At 40.9% G+C, this 25,301-nt stretch overlaps 1 protein-coding gene across 1 annotated transcript in view; it reads left to right on the top strand.

The window, feature by feature from the left end:
* Positions 1-25,301, top strand: part of COL26A1 (collagen type XXVI alpha 1 chain) — a 602,598-nt gene that overhangs the window by 181,145 nt on the left and 396,152 nt on the right. The window contains exon 3 of the mRNA XM_077294430.1: positions 20,651-20,754. Within this exon, the coding sequence (XP_077150545.1) occupies positions 20,651-20,754 (104 nt within the window). The remainder of the gene's footprint in view (positions 1-20,650; positions 20,755-25,301) is intronic.

The raw sequence follows: 25,301 nt of genomic DNA on the forward strand, positions 1-25,301 counted from the left end.
AGCCAGAATATATCAGGGAAGTTCCCCTTAATCCAGGTTCAGAGCTCCCCCTTCTGGCTTGGAGTATGAGCATGTTATATGTAAGTGATTACCTGGTGAAAGTTATCCTTCATCGCTTCCAAACGTGACATCACTCTCCCTGTGGGGAAAGCAATGCCACGGTGATGACCAGGACCCTGGGGTGTCACATAAATACATGACTGGACAGTACAAAGAACTTTCTAATGATCTTTTTACTCTTAGACCTGAGACGGGGACAAGGGGGCATCCTCTACGTCTGGAGGAAAGAAGTTTTAATCATAATAACAGACGCGGACTCTTTACCGTAAGAGCAGTGAACATTTTTGTGTCAAAATGTGATTTTTTATTTTCATAGTTCCATTCCAAGCCCTGCTGTGCACCCAAATAGTAAATTTCCCTACATATGGATATCAACATATTCAGGAGAAATTGCACAACAAATTGTATTGTGCAATTTCATCTGTTACCCTTGTAAAAACTAAAACATTGTGCCTAAAAGAACATTTTTGTGGAAAAATGTGATTTTTTATTTTCACGGGTCGATGTTATACATTTCTGTGAAGCACCTCGGGGTTCTAGGTGCTCACCACACATCTATATAAGTTTCTTGAATCGTCTAGTTTGCAAAATGGGGTCACTTGAGATTCTCCAAATGCAACATTGTGTCTCGATTCCAGCCAATTTTGCATTAAAAAAGTCAAGTTGTGCTCCTTCCCTTCCAAGCCCTGTCGTGCACCCAAACAGTGGTTTTCCCCCACATATGGTTCATTGGCGTGCTCGGGAGAAATTGCACAACAATTTTTGTGGTCCATTTTCTCCTGTTACCCTTGTGATTTGGGACTAAAGTAAAAAAAAAATTAAATGTTCATTTTTTCCTTCCACATTCCTTTAATTCCTGTAAAACACCTGAAAGTTTAATAAACTTCTTGAATGTGGTTTTGAGCACTTTGATGGGTGCAGTTTTTATGAAGGTGTCAAGTTTTGGTATTTTCTGTCATATAGGCCCCTCAAAGTCACTTCAAGCGTGATATGGTCAGTAAAAAAATGTTTTTATTTTGTTGGAGAAATGAGAAGTTGCTGGTCAACTTTTAACCTTTCTAACTTCCTAACAAAAAAAAATTGTTTAAAAAATTGTGCTGATGTAAAGTAGACATGTGGAATATGATATTTATTAACTATTTTGTGAGACATAACTCTCTGGTTTAAGTGCATAAAAATTAAAAGTTTGAAAATTTTCCAAATTTTCATAAAATTTCCGATTTTTTCACAAATAAATGCTAATCATATTGTACAAATTTTACCACCATCATGAAGTACGGTATGTCATGAAAAAACAGCATGAGAATCAGTGGGATCCTTTGAAGTGTTCCAGATAATTACTGTATTCTTATCCAAGTACTTTATACATGCTGTTTAATAATTTGTCCAAAGATCTTTCCTGGTATAGAAGTAAGGCTTATAGCTTCTCTAATCAGCCAAACTGTTGTCAGCTGTGCTAACATACTTGCACAAGTGTTTTCAAGGGTATTCTAACCATCCATTAGCCTTCGAATACAGTTAGCAAACACAAAGTACCATAAGAACACTGGAGTGATGGTTGTTGGAAATGGGCCTCTATACACCTATGAAGATACTTCATTACAATCCAGATGTTTGCAGCTAGAATAGTCATTTACCACATTAACAATGTATAGAGTGTATTTCTGAATCATTTAATGTTAGCTTCATTGGAAAAAGCTGGGTTTTTCTCTTAAAAATATGGAAATTTCTAAGTGACCCTAAACTTTTACACAGTAGTGTACATCCTACGGTACTCAAGGGATAATGTTTCTCCTTGCGGAGACATGTTAAGCATGCCAACATGAGAAGACTTTAAGCTGCAATGCTCCTCTAGGAATTCTAGCCAGAATCTTTGAAAAATCCTGGAGAAAATGAGAAGTCCCAGAAGATTGGCAAACAGCGAAAGTCCCTAACTTCAAAAAAGAAATTAAGACGTAGCCAGGAAATTACAAGCCAGTAAACCTGACTTTCCTTTGAGCTAATTGAGAATCTGGAGCATTACATTTGTTGGTTCCATTAAACTCTCAAAATGGCCAGAAAAAAAGAACTTTCATGTGAAACTCAACAGTCTATTCTTGTTCTTAGAAATGAAGGCTATTCCATGCGAGAAACTGCCAAGAAACTGAAGATTTCCTACAACGGTGTGTACTACTCCCTTCAGAAGAGAGCACAAACAGGCTCTAAACAGAGTAGAAAGAGAAGTGTGAGGCCCCACTGCACAACTGAGCAACAAGACAAGTACATTAGAGTCTGTAGTTTGAGAAATCGATGCCTCACAGGTCCTCAACTGGCAGCTTCATTAAATAGTACACGCAAAACACCAGTGTCAACGTCTACAGTGACGAGGCGACTCCAGGATGCTGGCCTTCATGGCAGAGTGGCAAAGAAAAAGCCATATCTGAGACTGGCTAATAAAAGGAAAAGATTATTATGAGTGAAAGAACAGAGACATTGGACAGAGGAAGATTGGAAAAAGTGTTATGGACAGATGAATCCAAGTTTGAGGTGTTTGGTCACACAGAAGAACATTTGTGAGACACAGAACTGAAAAGATATTGGAAGAGTGCCTGACGCCATCTGTCAAGCATGGTGGAGGTAATGTGATTGTCTGGGGTTGCTTTGGTGCTGGTAAAGTGGGAGATTTGTACAAGGTAAAAGGGATTTTGAATAAGGAAGGCTATCACTCCATTTTGCAACACCATGCCATACCCTGTGGACTGCGCTTGATTGGAGCCGATTTCATCATACAACAAGACAATGACCCAAATCTCACTTTAAAATGATGCAAGAACTATTTAGGGAAGAAGCAGGCAGCTGGTATTCTATCTGTAATGGAGTGGCCAGCGCAGTCATTAGATCTCAACCCCATTGAGCTGTTGTGGGAGCAGCTTGACCACATGGTAGGCACAAAGTGCCCATCAAGCCAAAACTTGTGGAAGGGGCTTCTGGAAGCATGGGGTGAAATTTCTCCAGATTACCACAACAAATTAACTGCTAGAATGCCAAAGGTCTGCAATGCTCTAATTGCTGCAAAGGGAGCATTCTTTGACGAAAGCAAAGTTTGAAGAAGAAAATTATTATTTCAAATAAAAATCTTTTTTTCGAACCTTGTCAATGTCTGGACTAGATTTTCAATTCATTTGGCACCTCATTTGATTAATAAAAATATGAGTTTTCATGGTAAATACAAAATTGTCTGGGCGACCCCAGAATTTGGAACGGTATTTTAATTAATCTGGATTAGGATATTTAAATTCATTTAAATTAGCTAAGTACCATCTCTCTGTTTATACATAATGTGGATTCTTTTATTCCTCCGATGGCACAGTGAAGATCAGTTGATGTTACATTTGCTTTAGAGAGCACAGATGCAAAAATAGGAATTTAAAAGTTTGGCCTTCTCAACATCATTTATGATGACCAGTTCACTATTTTAATCCTGTAGAAATCCTATTTCATCTTTGACTTATATTTTGCTTTTGACATATTGTTATTGTTGGCGGATTGCATTAAATAAATATAATGATAAAGTGCAATCGCAACCCATGGTCCACCATGCAGAGATGGTAAACTGCTGCTAGAGTACAATGCTGGATAAAAAACTAGAGAATACACTGCGTTAAAACCACACAGAGCGAACGGGATACAGAGTAACAAAGCTCAGAAAATATAAGTACCAAGCTCAGCTAACCACCGAGAGGCACAGAAAAATACTGTATAAGTACCAAACTCAGCTAACCACCGAGTGGCAGTGAAAAATGAGAAGTGTGCATTACCCTATTAACCCAGCAGGGAAAAGCACGTGGGTTGAGCTTGCCCTGCAACTGACCCATGCTGAACACACACAAAAGCATACAGACAGAGCGGATATGCAAACAGTAAGCAAAGAACAAAACTCTGTTAAGCGTCACAGGATAAGAAGAAAATATGACGCTAGGTGTGATACCCTATCGCTCTCCCAGGGAAGTCTAGGCTAAGATTTGACTTGCTATGTAACTCAGCTTGTGCTAACACACCATAAGACAATTGACGCTAGCACGCCCGCGTGTGCTGCTGGAAGCCTTTTATGCGCTAGGCTCCACCCCAAACACTCATGCCCAGTCGGACAGGGCGTCGCCCTTGGGCCAATCTGGAGCTGCCACATCACCAGAACAGTCATATGTGTATGAGTAAGCGGGCACCATCAATCAATACAAGATTACTGGGATCACCCAATGCATACAAAACAACAGAACACAAGTTAAAGAGAAGGTGTATGCATAAAAAGAAGGGGATCACCAAGAGAATTTTTATGAAGTGTTACACAAGAATGCTTTTATTGAAAACCACCACATACAAAAACCATTAAAAACATTTAAAAATCACAACTCAGAGTACAATCCAGAAAGTATGGGTCATAAAATGATGTGTACAATACACCAGAACCCTACATTCCATAATACTTACTGATAAGCGTACCTCTAAACCAGAGCAGTCAGTGTCCGAGAACCAATGAGAAGACGCCACATCACGTACATGCTCAGTAAGATGATTTCTGGATTTAGGCTCCAGAGGGTAGTGCTGCCTCTGTATACCACTGGTTACCAAAGGCTTAGCTGGAGAGCCAGCAGTAACCACATGGACACTACAAAGTAGTGAAAGATGCTGGGACCAATGTCTGTGTTAAGCAACAATCCCAGTGACTGGGCCTGAATGGGAGACCGCAGAGGCAGGCAAGGCTCGGGATCCATCTCGTGCAGATGAAGAATCCCGGCACCTAACACATACCTTCAAAATCCTTTTTTCTTGCATTTGGTCTCTTTTGCAATTCTCACTTCATTACTGGTTTTAGCTCTTCTAACGCTTGCCCTGCATCCCCTGCAGACAGCTTTTTATTCTTCTTTATATATGCCCTCCTCTTTCCATTTGATATAATTTTCTTTTCCTTTTTAGCAAGTTCTGTGTTCATCCATCCTGATCTCTTTAAGTGCTTCCAATTCTTCCTTCTTTTCTGGATTGTTACATAGTTACATAGTTACATAGTTATTAAGGTTGAAGGAAGACTTTAAGTCCATCTAGTTCAACCCATAGCCTAACCTAACATGCCCTAACATGTTGATCCAGGGGAAGGCAAAAAAACCCCATGTGGTAAGAGTAAGCTCCACCATGGGGAAAAAAATTCCTTCCCGACCCCACATACGGCAATCAGACTAATTCCCTGGATCAACGCCTTATCAATAGTGTTGAGCGATACCGTCCGATACTTGAAAGTATCGGTATCGGAAAGTATCGGCCGATACCGGCAAAATATCGGATCCAATCCGATACCGATACCCGATACCAATACAAGTCAATGGGACTCAGGTATCGGACGGTATTCCTGATGGTTCCCAGGGTCTGAAGGAGAGGAAACTCTCCTTCAGGCCCTGGGAACCATATAAATGTGTAAAATAAAGAATTAAAATAAAAAATATCGCTATACTCACCTGTCCGACGCAGCCGGGACCTCGGCGATTGTAAGCGGCAGCGTTGTTTCTTTAAAATTCGCGCTTTTACATGCTTACGTGAATTCCCGGCTTCTGATTGGTCAGGGCGGCCATGTTGCCGGGACTCGGACCAATCACAGCAAGCCGTGACGAAATTACGTCACGGCTTGCTGTGATTGGTCCGCGTCCCGGCAATATGGCGCCGTGACCAATCACAAGCCGTGACGTCACGGGAGGCTGGACACGCGCGCTTTTCAAAATAAGCGCGTGTCCAGCCTCCCGTGACGTCACGGCTTGTGATTGGTTAATGGCGGCCATGTTGCCGGGACGCGGACCAATCACAGCAAGCCGTGACGTAATTTCGTCACGGCTTGCTGTGATTGGTCCGCGTCCCGGCAACATGGCCGCCCTGACCAATCAGAAGCCGGGAATTCACGTAAGCATGTAAAAGCGCGAATTTTAAAGAAACAACGCTGCCGCTTACAATCGCCGAGGTCCCGGCTGCGTCGGACAGGTGAGTATAGCGATATTTTTTATTTTAATTCTTTCTTTTACACCTTTTTACATTAATGTTGTTTCGATACCGATATCCGATATTACAAAAATATCGGATCTCGGTATCGGAAATTCCGATACAGCAAGTATCGGCCGATACCCGATACTTGCAGCATCGGAATGCTCAACACTACTTATCAAGGAATCTAGTATACATACCCTGTAATATTATACTTTTCCAGAAAGGTATCCAGGCCCCTCTTAAATTTAACCAATGAATCACTCATTACAAAATCATACGGCAGAGAGTACCATAGTCTCACTGCTCTTACAGTAAAGAACCCGCGTCTGTTATTATGCTTAAACCTTTTTTCCTCCAGACGTAGAGGATGCCCCCTTGTCCCTGTCTCAGGTCTATGATTAAAAAGATCATCAGAAAGGTCTTTGTGCTGTCCCCTCATATATTTATACATTAACATAAGATCACCCCTTAGCCTTCGTTTTTCCAAACTAAATAGCCCCAAGTGTAATAACCTATCTTGGTATTGCAGACCCCCCAGTCCTCTAATAACCTTGGTCGCTCTTCTCTGCACCCGCTCTAGTTCAGCTATGTCTTTCTTATACACCGGACACCAGAACTGTGCACAGTATTCTAAGTGTGGTCGAACTAGTGATTTGTATAGAGGTAAAATTATGTTCTCCTCATGAGCATCTATGCCTCTTTTAATACATCCCATTATTTTATTTGCCTTTGTAGCAGCTGCCTGACACTGGCCACTGAATATGAGTTTGTCATCCACCCATACACCCAGGTCCTTTTCATTGACAGTTTTACCCAGAGTTTTAGAATTAAGCACATAGTTATACATCTTATTACTTCTACCCAAGTGCATGACCTTACATTTATCCCCATTAAAGCTCATTTGCCATTTATCAGCCCAAGCTTCTAGTTTACATAAATCATCCTGTAATATAAAATTGTCCTCCTCTGTATTGATTACCCTGCAGAGTTTAGTGTCATCTGCAAATATTGAAATTCTACTCTGAATGCCCCCTACAAGGTCATTAATAAATATGTTAAAAAGAAGAGGGCCCAATACTGACCCCTGTGGTACCCCACTGCTAACCGCGACCCAGTCCGAGTGTGCTCCATTAATAACCACCCTTTGTTTCCTATCCCTGAGCCAGCTCTCAACCCACTTGCACATATTTTCCCCTATCCCCATTATTCTCATTTTATGTATCAACCTTTTGTGTGGCACCGTATCAAAAGCTTTTGAAAAGTCCATATACACTACATCCACTGGGCTCCCTTGGTCCAGTCCGGAACTTACCTCTTCATAGAAGCTGATCAAATTAGTCTGACATGAACGGTCCCTAGTAAACCCGTGCTGATACTGGGTCATGAGGTTATTCCTCTTCAGATACTCCAGTATAGCATCCCTTAGAATGCCCTCCAGGATTTTACCCACAGTAGAGGTTAAGCTTACTGGCCTATAATTTCCGAGTTCAGTTTTTGTCCCCTTTTTAAATATTGTCACCACATTTGCTATACGCCAGTCCTGTGGTACAGACCCTGTTATTATGGACTCTTTTAAGATTAAAAATAACAGTCTATCAATGACTGTACTTAGTTCCTGCAGTACTCGGGGGTGTATCCCATCCGGGCCCGGAGATTTGTCAATTTTTGTGATTTTTAGACACCGCCGTACTTCCTGCTGGGTTAAGCAGGTAACATTTAATTGGGAATTTTTATCACTAGTCATATTGGCTGCCATGGGATTTTCTTTTGTAAATACTGATGAAAAAAAGTCATTTAGCATATTGTCTTTTTCCCCATCCTCATCCACCATTTCACCCAGACTATTTTTAAGGGGGCCAACACTATCATTTTTTAGTTTCTTACTATTTATGTAGTTAAAGAATATTTTGGGGTTATTTTTGCTCTCTCTGGCAATGAGTCTCTCTGTCTCAATCTTTGCTACCTTGATTTGCTTTTTACAGAATTTATTTAATTTTCTATATTTATTTAATGCCTCATCACTACCTACTTCCTTTAATTCTCTAAATGCTTTCTTTTTGTCACTTATTGCGCCCCTTACAGCTCTATTTAGCCATATTGGTTTCCTCCTATTTCTAGTATGTTTATTCCCATACGGTATATACTGTGCACAGGTCCTTTCCAGGAGGCTAATAAACGTCTCCCATTTTCTTTGTGTATTTTTATGTCTCAGGATATCGTCCCAGTTAATTGCACCAAGATCCTCTCTCATCCGTTGGAAATTTGCCCTCCTGAAGTTTAGTGTCCTTGTCACCCCTCTACTACACATCTTATTAAAGGAGACCTGAAAACTTATTATTTTGTGATCACTGTTCCCCAAGTGACCCCCAACCCTTATATTTGCTATGCGGTCTGGCCTGTTGGTTAATATTAGGTCTAGCAGTGCCCCCCTTCTTGTTGGGTCCTGAACCAGTTGTGAAAGGTAATTGTCTCTCATAGTTGTCAAAAACCGATTACCTTTACTGGAATTGCAGGTTTCTGTTCCCCAATCTATTTCAGGGTAGTTGAAGTCCCCCATAATAATGACTTCTCCTTGAGTCGCAGCTTCATCTATTTGCTTTACGAGGATATTCTCCATTGCTTCCATTATTTTTGGAGATTTATAACAAACCCCTATCAATAATTTATTATTTTTTCCCCCTCCCCTTATCTCCACCCACAGGGACTCTACATTTTCATTAGATTCACCTATATTATCACGCAGGATGGGTTTTAAGGTGGATTTTACATACAGACACACCTCTCCTCCTCGCTTATCTGTACGGTCATTTCTGAACAGACTATAGCCCTGCAAGTTAACAGCCCAGTCATGGCTCTCATCCAGCCATGTTTCAGATATCCCCACCATGTCATAATTATGTTTCAACAACATTAGTTCAAATTCGTCCATTTTGTTGGCGAGGCTTCTGGCATTAGTATACAAGCACTTGATGTTCCTCTCTGTAACTCTATTCTTTCTTAAATTACTAACTGTTCTAACCCCACCCCCCATGCCACCGCCACCCCCAACTTCCTTATTTGTGCCCAGGTCTCTATCTGCACTATCTTCCCCTCCTATAAAATGAATACCCTCCCCCCCAATCCCTAGTTTAAACACTCCTCCAACCTTCTTACCATTTTTTCCCCCAGCACAGCTGCACCTTCCCCATTGAGGTGCAGCCCGTCCCTAGCGTAGAGCCTGTAGCCAACTGAGAAGTCGGCCCAGTTCTGCAGGAACACAAACCCCTCCTTCCTACACCAATTCTTGAGCCACTTATTAACCTCCCTAATCTCCCATTGCCTCTCTGGCGTGGCACGTGGTACAGGCAGTATTTTGGAAAATACCACGTTGGAGGTCCTTGCTTTCAGCTTGCAGCCTAATTCCCTGAAATCATCTTTAAGGACCTTCCACCTACCTCTAACTTTGTCATTTGTGCCAATGTGCACCATGACCGCTGGGTCCTCACCAGCCCCTCCCAGTAATCTGTCCACCCGATCAGCGATGTGTCGGACTCGAGCGCCAGGTAGGCAGCACACCGTTCGACGATCCCTGTCTTTGTGACAGATTTCCCTATCTGTTCCCCTAATAATTGAGTCCCCCACTACCAGCACATGTCTGGCCTGCCCTGCTCTCCTATTTCCCTCCTTACTGGAGCAGTCACTCCTCCGGCTTTCAGAGGACATGCCTGGCTGCAGCAATGCTACCCCTGTACTGGCACCCCCCTCATCTGCCAACTTAGCGAACTTATTGGGGTGTGCCAGATCAGGACTAGCCTCCCTGGCACTCTTCCCTCTACCCCGCCTTCTATCTGTCACCCAGCTAACTGCCTTACTGTCCTGCAGTTACTGATTATGCAATAATATTCATTTAGCAAAATCTCCGATCCTTCTTGGACATTTCTGTCCTTTAGAACATTCAGCCATTGGACTTTTTCTACCCTCTTTCTGAGTCCATTAAAATCTTCCTTTCTGAAGTTCAACCTTAAAGTCTGAGTTCTCCCAGGTCTTCCTCCTCTTGTTATCCAAAATTCGAGGATAGCATGATCGCTGTCTCCTAAATTTCCAGCCACCTTTACTCGGTCAACCATTTCCTCCCTGTTGGTAAGAATTAGGTCCAAGATGACAAATTCTCTTGTTCTCTCTTCTACATTTTGAAAGATAAAGTTGTCATCGAGAAAAGATAGGAATTTTCTGAACCTATTACTTTTGCCTGAAAAAGATTCCCAACAATTATCTGGATAGTTAAAATATCCCATGATCACTATGTCGTACAATTTTTTAGAACAAAGACATCTGATATAAAAAGAGTTCATCATATCTTCAGTCTGGCCAGGTGACATATAGTAGAGAATCCCCCATGACCACCACTCTCCTTTTCTTCTTCACCACAGCGCTTCTTTTTCTCCCTTCAAGAGGCTTCCTATTGCTTACTGCAGTGTTCTTTGTCAGCAAAGCACTGTTTTGAAGTACATCTTTGTAGTTGTCCTGCGTGAAAGCCTGGTATCGGTTCTTTAGCAGTATGGGTGCTGACTGTCTCCTCATCCACCGGCTTATTTGGGTCACATGCTTCCTTTTCTCTTCTTCTGCAGGTACATTGAAAAGTGATTCGCTTCGAACATTCTGAATAGTTATTTCAGCTCTGTCATTAGCTTTTGCAGAAACGCTGAAAAGTTTTTCTCTTGCAATATTCTGAAGAGATTCTTCTGCTCTGTCAAGGAAATCCTCATCTTCTTTCGGTGAAGCTATTCTCTCCTGAATACGTTGAATCTTTTCCTCTAACAGAGTCATAAACTTGCATTTCTGGCACATAAAGCTTGTATTTTCCCCTGGCAAATCTGTAAACATATATCACACATTGCAGCACACCATATGGGTAATCTCCTTTTCCATGTTGAGCAAAATTAATTGTGAAAATTTTGTTTGATGATTTTCTGCAAGCAGCTCGATCTAGCTACACTAAAGATCTTCCGATTTGCAGCGATACTTCCCTCTTCCCAGAATGCACCATTAATATGCAAATTACCTCCCTCAAGCTTTAATTCCTGGTTTGATTATTTCCTTCAAGCAGCTCAATCCAGATACACCCAAAGATCTTCAGATTCACAGAAACTCTTCACTTTTCCCAGAATTTCTCAGCACTTGGAATTTTGTTCCCATCTTCCAGTACATTAAATGGGAAAATGAAAAGTGCCATTTAAAACTACAATTTGTCCTGCAAAATAGAAGGTCATGATCATGTTAATGAAAAAAATAAAAAAGTTATGAATCTTGGAAAAAGGGGAGGAAAAAATTAAAGGGCAAAAATGCAAATTTGCTCAGTCGGAAATGGGTTAAACTCTTGGTGGGAGATGCAGAATATTTCAGCACTAACCTTAAATGTATCTATCTACTACAATCGATGCACCCCTAGCTGATATTTTGACAGATCCTGTCTTATACATATATAACAAGTATCAGACTCTGTTATTATTTTTTACTTGGCAGTGTATATGTATCCCCTAGTTTTCATCTGGACCCAATTGCCGTATCACGCTGCAAAAATCATTGGTACCTCCTCATACCAGTTAATTCCACTGCTGTTGCTAGACAGATGATGAGACAGGAGGGGTCAAAACATGTATAGGGCTGAATGTATTTTAATTGTTCTGGAAAGCAAATCTGAAGAAGTTTTACAAAGATATTTTTATATGTAGTCTTAGAGTAAGAAAGTGGAGCAGACATAGAAAAGGATACATATACACGTTGCCAAAATTATTGGTACTCCTCGTTTAATGACAGAAAAAAACACAATGGTCACAGAAATATCTTGAATCTGACAAAAATAATAATGATTGATCTATGAAAATGAACAAATGAAAGTCAGACATTGCTTTTCAACCATGCTTGCACAGAATAAAAAAAAATAAATAAAACTCATGATAAAGGCCTGGACAGAAGTGATGGTACCCTTAACTTAATATTTTGTTGCATAACCTTTTGAGGCAATCACTGCAATCAAACGATTCCTGTAACTATCAATGAAACTTCTGCACCTCGACAGGTATTTTGGCCCACTCCAGAAAACCCCTTATGGTCACAGAAATAACTTAAATCTGACAAAAGTAATAATAAATAAAAGATCTATGAAAATGAACAAATGAAAGTCAGACTTTGCTTTTCAACCATAATTCCACAGAATTTAAAAAAAAAATAAAACTCATGAAATAGGCCAGGACAGAAATGATGGTACCCCTAAAAATAATGTGACAAAAGGGACATGTTAAATCAAGGTGTGTCTACTAACTAGCATCACAGGTGTCTACAATCAGTGAGTGGGCCTGTATATAGGGCTACAGATACTCACTGTGCTGTTTGGTGACATGGTGTGCATCACACTCAACATGGACCAGAGGAAGCGAAGGAAAGAGTTGTCTCAGGAGATTAGAAAGAAAATTATAGACAAACATGTTAAAGGTAAAAGTTATAAGACCATCGACAAGCAGCTTGATGTTCCTGTGACTATAGTTGCACATATTATTCAGAAATGTAAGATCCATATGACTGTAGCCAACCTCCCTGGACGTGGCCACAGGAGGAAAATTGATGACAAATCAAAGAGATGGACAATATGAATGGTAACAAAAGAGCCCATGAAAACTTCTAAACAGATTAAAGGCAAACTTCAAGCTCAAGGATCATCCGTGTCAGATCGCACCATTCGTAGTTGTATGAGCCAAAGTGGACTTCATAGGAGACAACCAAGGAGGACACCATTGTTGAAAAAAACCATGAAAAAGCCAGACTGGAATTTGCCAAACTACATGTTGACAAGCCACAAAGCTTCTGGGAGAATGTCCTATGGACAGATGAGACAAAAATGGAACTTTTTGGCAAGGCACATCAGCTCTATGTTCACAGACGGGATGATGAAGCATATCAAGAAAAGAACACTGTCCCTCCAGTGAAACACGGAGGAGGCTCTGTTTTATTCTGGGGCTGATTTGCTGCATCTGGCACAGGGTATCTAGAATCTGTTCAGGGTACAATGAAATATCAAGACTATTAAGAAATTCTAGAGAGTAATGTGCTGCCCAGTGTCAGAAAGCTTGGTCTCAGTCACAGGTCATGGGTCTTGCAACAGGGTAATGACACAGAACACACAGCTAAAAACACCCAAGAATGGCTAAGAGGAAAACATTGGACTATTCTAAAGTGGCCTTCTATGAGCCCTGGCCTAAATCCTATTCAGCATCTTTGGAAAGAGCTGAAACATGCCATCTGGAAAAGGCAACCTTCAAACACAAGACAACTAGAGCAGTTTGCTCTGGAGGAGTGGGCCAAAATACCTGTCGAGGTGCAGTCTCATTGACAGTTACAGGAATCGTTTGATTGCAGTGATTGCCTCAAAATGTTGTGCAATAAAATATTAAGTTAAAGGTACGATCATTTCTGTCCAGGCCTATTTCATGAGTTTTTTTTTTTTTTTTTTTAATTCTGTGGAAGCGTGGTTGAAAAGCAATGTCTGACTTTGATTTGTTCATCTTCTATTTATTAATACTTTTGTCAGATTCAAGTTATTTTTGTGACCATTGTAGGTTTTTCTGCCATTAAATGAGGGGTACCAACAATTTTGACCACGTGTGTATACATTATTCCTATAGGTATCATCTGTTTGGATAAAATGATGCTACTTAATTGCGAGTATGTATTTTAACCCCTTTTTGACCTCGGACAGGAGGTCAGCTGACATGTGCCCGTAATAGCGGCGGGTGGAATCACGATTCACCCGCCACCATTAACTAGTTAAATGCCGCTGTCAATCACTGACAGCGGGATTTAACTAGCGCTTCTGGCCATTGGGCCAGAAATGCGCGCATCGCTGACACCTGTTAGGTGATTGGGGGTCAGTGATGCGTCGGCATGACACCAGAGGTCTTTAAAGACCTCTATGGTTGTTGATGCCGGATTGCTGTGAGCGCCACCCTGTGATCGGCGCTCATAGCAATGCAGCAATTTTACTACATAGGAGCGATCTGAGCTTCGCTCCTATGTAGCAGAACCAATCAGGCTATGCCAGCTTCTAGCCTCCCATGAAGGTTATTGAAGCATGGCAAAAGTAAAAAAAATGTTTTAAAAAATATGAAAAAAATAAAAAAAATATAAAAGTTTAAATCACCCCCCTTTCGCCCCATTCAAAATAAAACAATAAAAAAATCAAACTTTCACATATTTGGTATCACCGTGTTCAGAGTCACCCGATTTATCGATAAAAAAAGGATTAACCTGATCACTAACTGGCGTAGCAAGAAAAAAATTTTAAACGCCAGAATTATATTTGTTTGGTGGCTGCGACATTGCATTAAAATGCAATAATGGGCGATCAAAAGAACGTATCTACACCAAACTGGTATAATTAAAAATGTCAGCTCGGCACACAATAAATAAGCCCTCACGAAAAATGGAGATGCTATGGGTATAGGAAAATTGGGCAAATTTTTTTTTTTTTTAGCAAAGTTTGGATTTTTTTTTACCACTTAGATAAAAAGAACCTATACATGTTTGGTGTCTATGAACTCGTAATGACCTGCAGAATCAAAATTGCAGGTCAGTTTTAGCATTTAGTAAACCTAGCAAAAAAGCCAAACAAAAAACCAGTGTGGGGTTGCACTTTTTTTTGCAATTTCACCGCACTTGGAATTTTTTTCCCGTTTTCTAGTACATGACATGCTAAAACCAATAATGTTGTTCAAAAGTACAACTTGTCCTGAAAAAAATAAGCCCTCACATGGACATATTGACAGAAAAATAAAAAAGTTATGGCTCTGGGCAGGAGGGGAGCGAAAAACGAAAACGGAAAAAACGAAAATACCCTGGGTCATGAAGGGGTTAAGGGAAGCGATCACCAGGTTTTTGCCACCTAATGTAAGAGCAGCTTAATGTAGAGACAGAGACTGAGGAGAATTCAGAGATGTGTAAAAGGAGCATTCAGGTCCAGGTGCACGGCAAAATGCTCCAGTAATAGCATCAGTCCAAACTAAAGATGGCACTCACATCTTAAAATAATAGCTTTATTGATCCTGTAGTATAAAAGGCACAAAAATGGTTGAACACTAGTGAAGGACGAACCCCTGGATGTTCGGTTCTGGTGGGTTCCGCCGAACAGTTAAAAAAAAGTTTGGTTCGGGTACTAGAACAGTACCTTTACCCTAACCCAGACCTCATTCACGTGAATTGGTGGCTCAAACACCCAGTGTTTGCAACCCTGTCATGTGCTTGACAGTGTGGAAAACACTGCCTCTAATCAGCTGCAGGCACATCAAAACAAAAGCTAAAAACAAAAATCTAGCCAGCTTGGCTAATACAAACCCATCCGGTCTCAAGGGTGTGCAGAACAGTCCCTCAACTTCCTTCAGAGAAGAAAAACACAGGCCACAAATGTGACTGGTCTACAATCTTTAGATAGGGGTTCCTCGGAACCTCACCCCTCAAAATTGCCCATCTGACCAAATGAGTGAATGCAACTGCCTAGTGGGCACCATGGTCATTGCCCAGTTGTTTCCTGGATTCTCTCCATGTTCTTGCAGGTTTTTCGCAGGCAGAGTTAAGCCACTCCCAAAGGAAGACATCACTGGTACTACCTGTACATCTGCATCAGGTTTTCAGAGTGAAGTCAAGGGCCCAAATCCTTCCCATAGCCCCTTTACCATCTTTGTCCCCTCGGCATATCACTGCTTAATGCTTCTGAGGAATTCACAGCAGCTTATTTTGGTTGACAACTGAGCATGGAGTGGAGAATTTAGGAGTTGTAAGAGGAGTGGAATACCATCATCTACCCCCTCACACCAGCTTGCACCACCGAGCAGCAGCTAACTCCATGGGAATAACCTCTCTGTAAGTCCAAATCCCTGTACAGAGGTTTAATTATGAAGACTAGGGCAACCTCTGTGTTCTGGAAAATGGAGTCGCTGGTGCCAAGCCTGTTTGAGGTAGCCATTTTGGCGCTGCCAGGTGACCACAAACAGTACTTGTACGACACAGGGTCTCTGCCCTTACATAATTCTGCTCTGAAATAGGGTAGCGAAAATCTGGTGACAGATTCCCTTTAAGAGCTTTAATGTGCATTTAGATTTCAATGTTGATTTTGGCCTGTCTGTCACCTTAACTATAGACTATAGAACAAGTTGACCAGTGCTCGTTTAGTTGTCTCTTTACACAGGCTGACGAATAATAGTGGGAACAGGATGACTGCTGATTTGACTTTTCTCTCCCATATAGTGCTATGTTGTTGGCCCCTGTCCACACTGCTTGATATGCTGTTGATAACGATTTTTTGGCTGACATAAACAAGCCAATAACCTGACAAACAAACATTTTGCTCATTCCGCGGGTAATCGCTGGCATGTTTATATGGGCTGATAATCATCAGCTATCAACAAAGCAATCACATCGACCTAGAATTACAAAACTATCCAAGTTCAGTTAATTTTTAATTGTTGCCATCCCGTCCTAGAATTCGATCACACTTCTGTCTGCCAAGCCACTGATGACTCAGTCTTTTGCCAGGAGACCATCAATTTGATAACAGAATATGTTCTTGCAAACAGATGTGGATCTTGCTATAAAGCCCATGTTCTCAGCTGCTTCCCGTCACCAGTCTTACTGTTTTTATTATGTCCATTGCGAAATAATCTGATCAGTGCCATATGCTGGAGAGTGAAGCACTAATTGTGGACACAACAAAGGAATATAAATCTGGCCGAGTAGTCATCAGTACTGCACATACAGTAAATAGTTGGTGGTGATACATGGTTTCTTTATGGCATGCTGGGATATTGTTGGACTTTATGTAGATTGATTCACAAGTAAAATATCTACTTGATATTTTTCTATGCATGCTACAGTAAATAGATACAGTTGATCTTCTATTCTTATTGTTGAATAGATTTTTCAGATCGGTGTAGAACACTGATGTGGCAGCTGTCCATGTCACTCAGGTTGCAGTTTTCCTTTTTTCTAAGGACTGCTGAGAATGAAGAACTGCTGTGGGTGCCCAGGCCATTAAGGCCAGTGGCATAAACCTTCAGTAGTGACAGGTAATGAACTGTGTGGGTTGAACAGCACAGGTCTCACACCCCTTACCCTTTATAGTAATAACATCTTCTATTCAGAGACAGTTACACACATCAGATTTCATCCATCTCACAATATAATCCCCAAGTCTCTTAGGGTGCATTCCAATGCCCATGTAAATGGGTCCGAGATTGTACTGCAATCCAAGTGCTGGCCAGGGGGTCTTCCGACCCGAGACTGACAGCTTCATAGAAATATATGAAGCTGTCATGCACATGTCACTGCTTTGAGGTCTGTTCTCAGACCAATTTAAACAGACATCTGAATGCACCCTAAGGGTGATAGCCCTGACTATATGTACCCAAAACTCTATTCAATGTGATTCACAATGGCTGCCAAATTTTTAAACCAAATCGTGTAGCCTTTGGGCATTACAGTGAGTGGAGTTTCAGATACACGCTATCAGCCACTGTATGTTATTTCTAGTAACAGCTGATAAGGAATAACTTCTCAATCTCCCAAGGATGACGTCACAAGTCACAACCTTCTCTAAAGGTACCGTCACACTCAGCGACGCTGCAGCGATATAGACAACGAGCCGATCACTGCAGCGTCGCTGTTTAGGTCGCTGGAGAGCTGTCACACAGACAGCTCTCTCCAGCGACCAACGATCAGGGGAATGACTTTGGCATCGTTGAAACTGTCTTCAACGATGCCGAAGTCCCCCTGCAGCACCCGGGTAACCAGGGTAAACATCGGGTTACTAAGTGCAGGGCCGCGCGTAGTAACCTGATATTTACCCTGGTTACCATTGTAAAAGTAAAAAAAAACAAAACAGTACATACTCACCTTCTGATGTCTGTCATGTCCCCCGGCGTCCACAGGGTTACACGCTGCTGCTCAGAGCTTCCTGCACTGAATGTGTCAGCGCCGGCAGTAAAGCAGAGCACAGCGGTGATGTCACCGCTGTGCTCTGCTTTATGGCCGGCGCTGACACAGTCAGTGCAGGAAGCTCTGAGCAGCAGCGCGTAACCCTGTGGACGCCGGGGGACGTGACAGACATCAGAAGGTATGTACTGTTTTTTTTTTTTACTTTTACAATGGTAACCAGGGTAAATATCGGGTTACTAAGCGCGGCCTTGCACTTAGTAACCCGATGTTTACCCTGGTTACAAGTGAACACATCGCTGGATCGGCGTCACACACGCCAATCCAGTGATGACAGCGGGTGATCAAGCGACGAAATAAAGTTCTGGATTTCTAGCTCCAACCAGCGATATCACAGCGGGATCCAGATCGCTGCTGCGTGTCAAACACAACAAGATCGCTATCCAGGACGCTGCAACGTCACGGATCATCGTCGTTCTCGCTGCAAAGTCTCTTAGTGTGAATGTACCTTAAGGATTAAAGGGAACCTGTCAGCAGGATTGTGTACAGTAACCTACAGACACTGTCATGTCGGTGCCATTTATACTGATTGAAATGATACCTTGGTTGATCAAATCCATCTTGTGGTTGTATAATCTTCATTAGTTAATGATATGCTTGTGCTCTGTGGTGGGCCTGGAGGGGGGCTTTATGTGGTGCTCTGATTAGGTATTCATAATGCAGACTGCTGACAGGTCACTGATCCCTCACTGACCTGCCCCCTAGTTTACATAATGAATATCTGTACATACTAAAGAAAAAAAAAACCTTCTGCAGACAGGTGCCATCCATGATACCTGTGCTGCAGCATAATCGCATGTTTAGTGACCTAGTAATAACTGTTCTTGATGTTATTGAGCAAGTACAAAAAAAAAAACAGTTTGAAAATGGTGCCCGCCACACCTGCACAGTAGCAGCTATCGGTGTGAATAGAGATCCGCAGGCTATTTCGCAGGCATCGGAGGCGCCATCTTGTTGGAGAAGAAAGAAAAAATTCCTCCTCCAAGAAGGCGCCGCCCGTGCCAGAGCAGTAGCAGCTATCGGCTATATCCAGCGTTTTTTTTAATCGCAGTGCTGGAGTGTGTGTTCTAATCTAAGTTCCATCATCGTAGTCTTCTACTTAAGAGCTGCCATCTTCACCTTTTACTGGCGCTGCTTCGGAGACTGTAACTTCGGACTGACCAGAAGTCAGAGGTAACGGTCACATGCTCTCAGTGTAAGTCCATGACAACTATAAAAAGGCTGTCACAGACTTATTTTGACCTCCGTCTCGCTCCAGCAAACACTGGAGTGAGCCGGCAAGTCACAACCTGCTGAAGACTGACCACAGCAGTGCCAATAGAAAGTGAAGATGGCAGCTTATTAATAATAATAATAATAATAATAATAATAATTTTAATTTCTATAGTGCCAACATATTCCACAGCGCTTTACATTACAGAGGGGACTTGTACAGACAATAAAGACATTACAGAATAACACATAATTCTTCAGATACCATGAGGAGTGAGGGCCCTGCTCACAAGCTGGCAATCTATGAAGAAATAGGGGAGATATGAAAGGTGAATGGTAAAAAGCTCTTCTATTGTATGGTCCAGGCATCAATATAATAAGTAGGGTATTCACATAACACGGCAGGAACTGGTCACAAGCCAGTATGTGCATAAGTACCAGCACAGAGTGCTTTTAAGTGCATGGCAGTCGTGTGAACAGATGCTACTAGGGTCCTGATATTGAAGAAATGTTTATATGGGCAAAAAAGGGATAATTAGATAACTGAGGGGAGACGATAGACCAGTCTAAAGAAATGCAGTTTTAGGGCACACTTGAAACTGTGGGTATTTGAAATTAATTGAATTGTCCTGGGTAGTGCATTCCAGAGAATTGGCGCAGCTCGCGAAATGTCTTGGAGATGGGAGTGGGAGGTTCTGATTATTGAGAATGTTGGTCTTAGGTCATTAGCAGAATGGAGGGCAAGGGTAGGGTGGTAGACTGAGACGAGTGAAGAGATGTAGGGTGGTGCTGAACTGTGGAGTGCTTTGTGGGTGAGAGTGAAAAGTTTATATTGGGCTCTGTAGCGGATGGGCAACCAGTGCAACGACAGTCACAGGGTGGAGGTGTAGCTGTTGGACAGGAGCATGATCCTGGCTGCTGAATTCAGGATGGATTGCGGAGGGGAGTGTTTAGTAAGAGGGAGAACGATTAGTAGAGATTTGCAATAGTCCAGACGACAATGAATAAAAGCAACAGTAAGAGTTTTTGAAGAGTCAAAGGTAAGAAAAGACTAAGTGCAGGGACCTTAGATTAGAAGCACCACTCCAGCGCTGCTTTAAGATGGGAGCAAGGCCTATAAAATGTCCATGTTAATATCAGATGAGAAAACTTTCAAAATGGATTATTCAGCCATTCTGATATGAATATTCATAGTAAGGCCACAAGCCACATCAGGCCTAAGACATCTATGTAATAGTGTTTGTGTTGTAAGTACTCTTGTAATGCATTCTCTTTAACACTTTGGAAATTATTTGGCCAATCAGTGGTATTTCATCTGTTAGTTTATAGTTTGAAGTATTCTGACTTTGTTCTTTATTAGTTATAGGACTGTCCTGAGACCCATATATAAAATGTCATATCGTACAGCCACAACATTGGAGTGGAGATGCTGCCCAGGTTTCACAGGAAGTAACTGTGAGGAGGGTAAGTGAATGGACATAAAAATAAAATAAATATAGCACATTTAGTATACCATATGGATTGTTACACACATTTGATTATTTATTTGACATAATTCTAAAATGTTTTGTTTCATCCTGTTAAGTTTTTATGAGTTTTGCATTTTAATTTTATTTTTTTGTGTTGTATAAATTTCAGTGCCTGTCCTTCAAGTGATTAATAGAAAGGGTTTAGATGTTTTACTAGTGGAATATAAAATGATTCTGAATATTTTATAAAAGTGACAGAGAGATGAAACAATATTAGTGTTTATGGTAAAAAAAAACTCCAATTAAATGTCTTTGGATTGACTAATGTTTAAAGTTGCCATTTTTATGGTTCCCACTTCAGAAACTCTGTAGATACAGATAGATCATACCACTATAGTAAAACAACTACCTCTGGGCAAAAAAGGAAACTTTTTCCCATATTTGTATAGTTTTCCTGATTAGGGATTACTGTAAGTTATCTTCTATCAATAGTACAGGTAAAACGTATTGATTACTGTGTGTCCCCCTCCAAACCTGAAAATGGGGCATTTGTACCACCTGTCTATTTATTCTCTATGGGGCTGCTGGAAATAGCCGAGTACAGCATTATACAATGATGGAAGCTGTAGTTTCAGGTGAGTTTGTGAAAAAATAGAACATTGCATAAAATTAGCTTGCTGTGCATTAAGTCCCACAGATTGATGTTAGGGCGTTCTTTCCAAGTTTAATTGGCTATTATGCAACAAATCAGCATGAAATTGTTTTTTTATTGGTTTCTTTAAAGAAAGACATACCATAATGGTAGGAGAATTTGTATTCGACCAAGCATCTGGCTTCTCATGTAAGGGAAGATGCTAGTTCTGCATGACTATTATGAGATCTTCAAGAACAAGCTAAGAATTTATGTTATTTTATGAATTTGTAGAAATGATTTAACAAGCTCTGAATCTGGTGTCTCGAGCTGCCAAATTTACTATACAATAGGCAGTCGTGAAAAATACGTTCAGTATTAGCATTTCCAATTTATGTAGAAAAAACATGGTAAATAGAGTGGAAGTATGTATAACAGGTTATAGCTCTGTTTGTACTTGGCATGTGGAGAACAGTTGTTTCAGGCTATCCGAGAAATACTTTCCATGACTGCGATTATTTTTATGTCACTGAAAAATGCTGAAATGACTTAGAAGATAATTACATGACTGTAAAGGACCCCACTGGGCTGGCAATGACTTTTCCTTGGAGGTAAGGTAGGCACTTTATTTCATGGTTTTAGGAAAAATTGTAAAGGCAAACATTCTGGAAGAACAAGTTGAACACCTGCAAGTTTGTATGTAAAAAACAGATTTGACATGTTGTACAGGCATTTTATTTAACCTGGACAAACTCGACGAAAGAGCAGTGACTTATTGTGATCTGTCTATCAAAACCCAACCACTGGCCACTATTAGTGTGCTTAGTTTAGGGGGAGAGGTGGTCACTAGAGATGGGAGAATAGATACACCGGAATCCAGTCCACTGTCAGGTCAGTGATCTGTGACCCTGAATCTCTTTACCTCCCGGCATCCCCAGCTCTTCTTTTGATTAGCTAGGCTGGTGTGACGACACGTGTGCGTCACTCCGCAATGGTGGACCACAGTCCTACAAATCGATTCTCCCATCTCTAGTGTTCATGCATGCATAGACATGGAGTAATGAGACATCGCTAGGATTTAGTGCTAGGTCCCTTTCAAAGTGTTTCCAGCACAGTTGTGCTCTCGGTTACTTCATATGCAGTGAGCTGCGACATGCCTCCATCACACCTCTGTAGTATGCAATTATCGACTACACTTTAAAGTTGAGAATGCCAAATTGCAGCCGAAAGTGTGAAAAATGAACATATGGATGATATATGAATGTGAAAAACGGATGTACAGAACAACATACATTAAAAAAATCATAAAACGGATGTACAGAACAACATACATTAAAAAAATCATAACACAAACAGATAGAACACGGTGCAATTAAAAATCGTAGGATGTTTTTTAATCTCTATGGCCTTTTCTATGTCTGTTTTTCACATCCACATGTGAAAACAATGACAAAATGCCAATTCTGTTTCTTATGTCAGTTTTTCAATGCTTCTATTATAAACAGATGCCAGCGGCAACTGCATTTTTTTTAATGAGCTCATTGAGTTCTCCAGATATGGGCGAAAAACAGAATATGCTATAGCATGTTGTTTTTTTTTTCACACGGACTCTGTCTATGTGGAAAATTGCTCATCATTCACTTACATTGGTCCATATGTTTTCCACATGCATATCCTTTTTGCGTACGGACAACACACTAACCAAAAATGCAGTCATTTAAACGCGGCCTTGAAGTAAAACCTGGCAACTTTTATCACAGTTTTACTACCTTTTCTTTAAGATTGTTTCCTAGAATCCATCATCAAGCATCAATTGATAGATCTGTTATCCTTATCATGCATCTTGTGTGTAATATGGGACGTTATTCATATGCTAAAAAAATACATTTTACTGTTCTGAACATAATTGCATTTGATTGAATCTGGCTGCCCCGTGTATTCACAGTCTTCATTATGATAAACATTAAATTGTAATAATACAAATAAATAATAAAAAATAAAAATACAATTGTAATAAAAAGAGTTGAAGCACCAAAATTGAAAGCTCTTTCACCAGTGTTAAGGGATTTTTTTTGTTAAATATATAGCTACCTCTAAGTTCCAAATAAAGGGTGGTGCACAGACAAAAAGCAAAGAAAGTTATGCTATAGTTTAAATTAAAAAAAAGTCAGCGCTCAATTTTCTTACTGTAAAAAAATCAGTCCTTTTTCATTTTCATTGTTGCACAAGTAGCAACAGTGCAAAAAGTGCTAACGGCATGGCAGCAGGGGCAGAAAGTTCAAAAGAGAGACATGATGGAGAACGCATGTTTCGCGCTGTATTGCGCTTCTACTGGTCCATATTTCATGGTCCATGGACCAGTAAAGCGCAATCCAGCGCAAAACGTGCTTTGTCCGTCATGTCTCTCTTTTTGTCTCAATCAGCTCCTGTGCTGTCTTTGAGAAAGTCTCCGACTGACAGGTTGGCTGACCACTTATCTCTGGGAGAACAATGCAATTGGCAGTCTGAAATGTGAATTGCCTATCTGCATCAATCAGCCAGAGCCCCATACACATTAGACTGTCGGCTGAACTTGTCGATATTGACTTTAGTCTAATGTGTATGATGACTTTCCATGACCAGTGAACTCCCACTGACTGTACATCTATCACCTATCTAGTGAATAATGATTTTTTAAAATAACCGCATTAAAGTTGGGGTGCATTAAAAGAGGTCTGGATACACATGATGAGAGCATTATACTGCCTCTGTACAAATCCCTAGTTAGACCGCACATGGAGTACTGTGTCCAGTTTTGGGCACCGGTGCTCAGGAAGGATATAATGGAACTAGAGAGAGTACAAAGGAGGGCAACAAAGTTAATAAAGGGGATGGGAGAACTACAATACCCAGATAGATTAGCGAAATTAGGATTATTTAGTCTAGAAAAAAGACGACTGAGGGGCGATCTAATAACCATGTATAAGTATATAAGGGGACAATACAAATATCTCGCTGAGGATCTGTTTATACCAAGGAAGGTGACGGGCACAAGGGGGCATTCTTTGCGTCTGGAGGAGAGAAGGTTTTTCCACCAACATAGAAGAGGATTCTTTACTGTTAGGGCAGTGAGAATCTGGAATTGCTTGCCTGAGGAGGTGGTGATTGCGAACTCAGTCGAGGGGTTCAAGAGAGGCCTGGATGTCTTCCTGGAGCAGAACAATATTGTATCATACAATTATTAGGTTCTGTAGAAGGATGTAGATCTGGGGATTTATTATGATGGAATATAGGAATATAGGCTGAACTGGATGGACAAATGTCTTTTTTCGGCCTTACTAACTATGTTACTATGTTACTATGTTACTAAAGTTATCCAAACATCTCCTCCTGTTTTGTACATTCTTACTACCAGTAGTTGGCTTTGCTGCCTATTAAATTCAGGTCTTTATAACATATTCATTCTTCTTTCCCAGCCCATACATTATACTACATTTAGCTTATTGGATTAGACATGTAACATTTGCCCATTGTAGGTTGGAAAGAGGTTACCTTTATAAACCTTCTTTTAAACTTTAATGACTTATGGCTTTTGGTTTTCTTTCCTGTCATCCAACCATTTTCTTTAAGTGCTACTTAGAGGTTGCCAACCCTTATGATTTTGGCAGTCATCAGACATGCTTATTGTACTGCAGCTAAAAGTCTCCGAGGTAGAGAACGTAAATTCATACGTTGTGACACATCTATATATCTCAAATTGCTAATAAAAATGTAGTAAAAATGGTGCTGTCTCTGCACTCTATACCTGCCTAGTTACGTTGTTTCACCAGTTAGGGCCATACTAGAACCGATAGCCTATAAAAATAAGATGTAGTGCAGAGTATAATGAAGTATTAATTTATGTGTAAGGTGCGTATCATAATGGAGAAACA

This window comes from Ranitomeya variabilis, chromosome 3, assembly GCF_051348905.1.
Source record: "Ranitomeya variabilis isolate aRanVar5 chromosome 3, aRanVar5.hap1, whole genome shotgun sequence".
In the NCBI taxonomy this organism is placed as follows: domain Eukaryota; kingdom Metazoa; phylum Chordata; class Amphibia; order Anura; family Dendrobatidae; genus Ranitomeya; species Ranitomeya variabilis.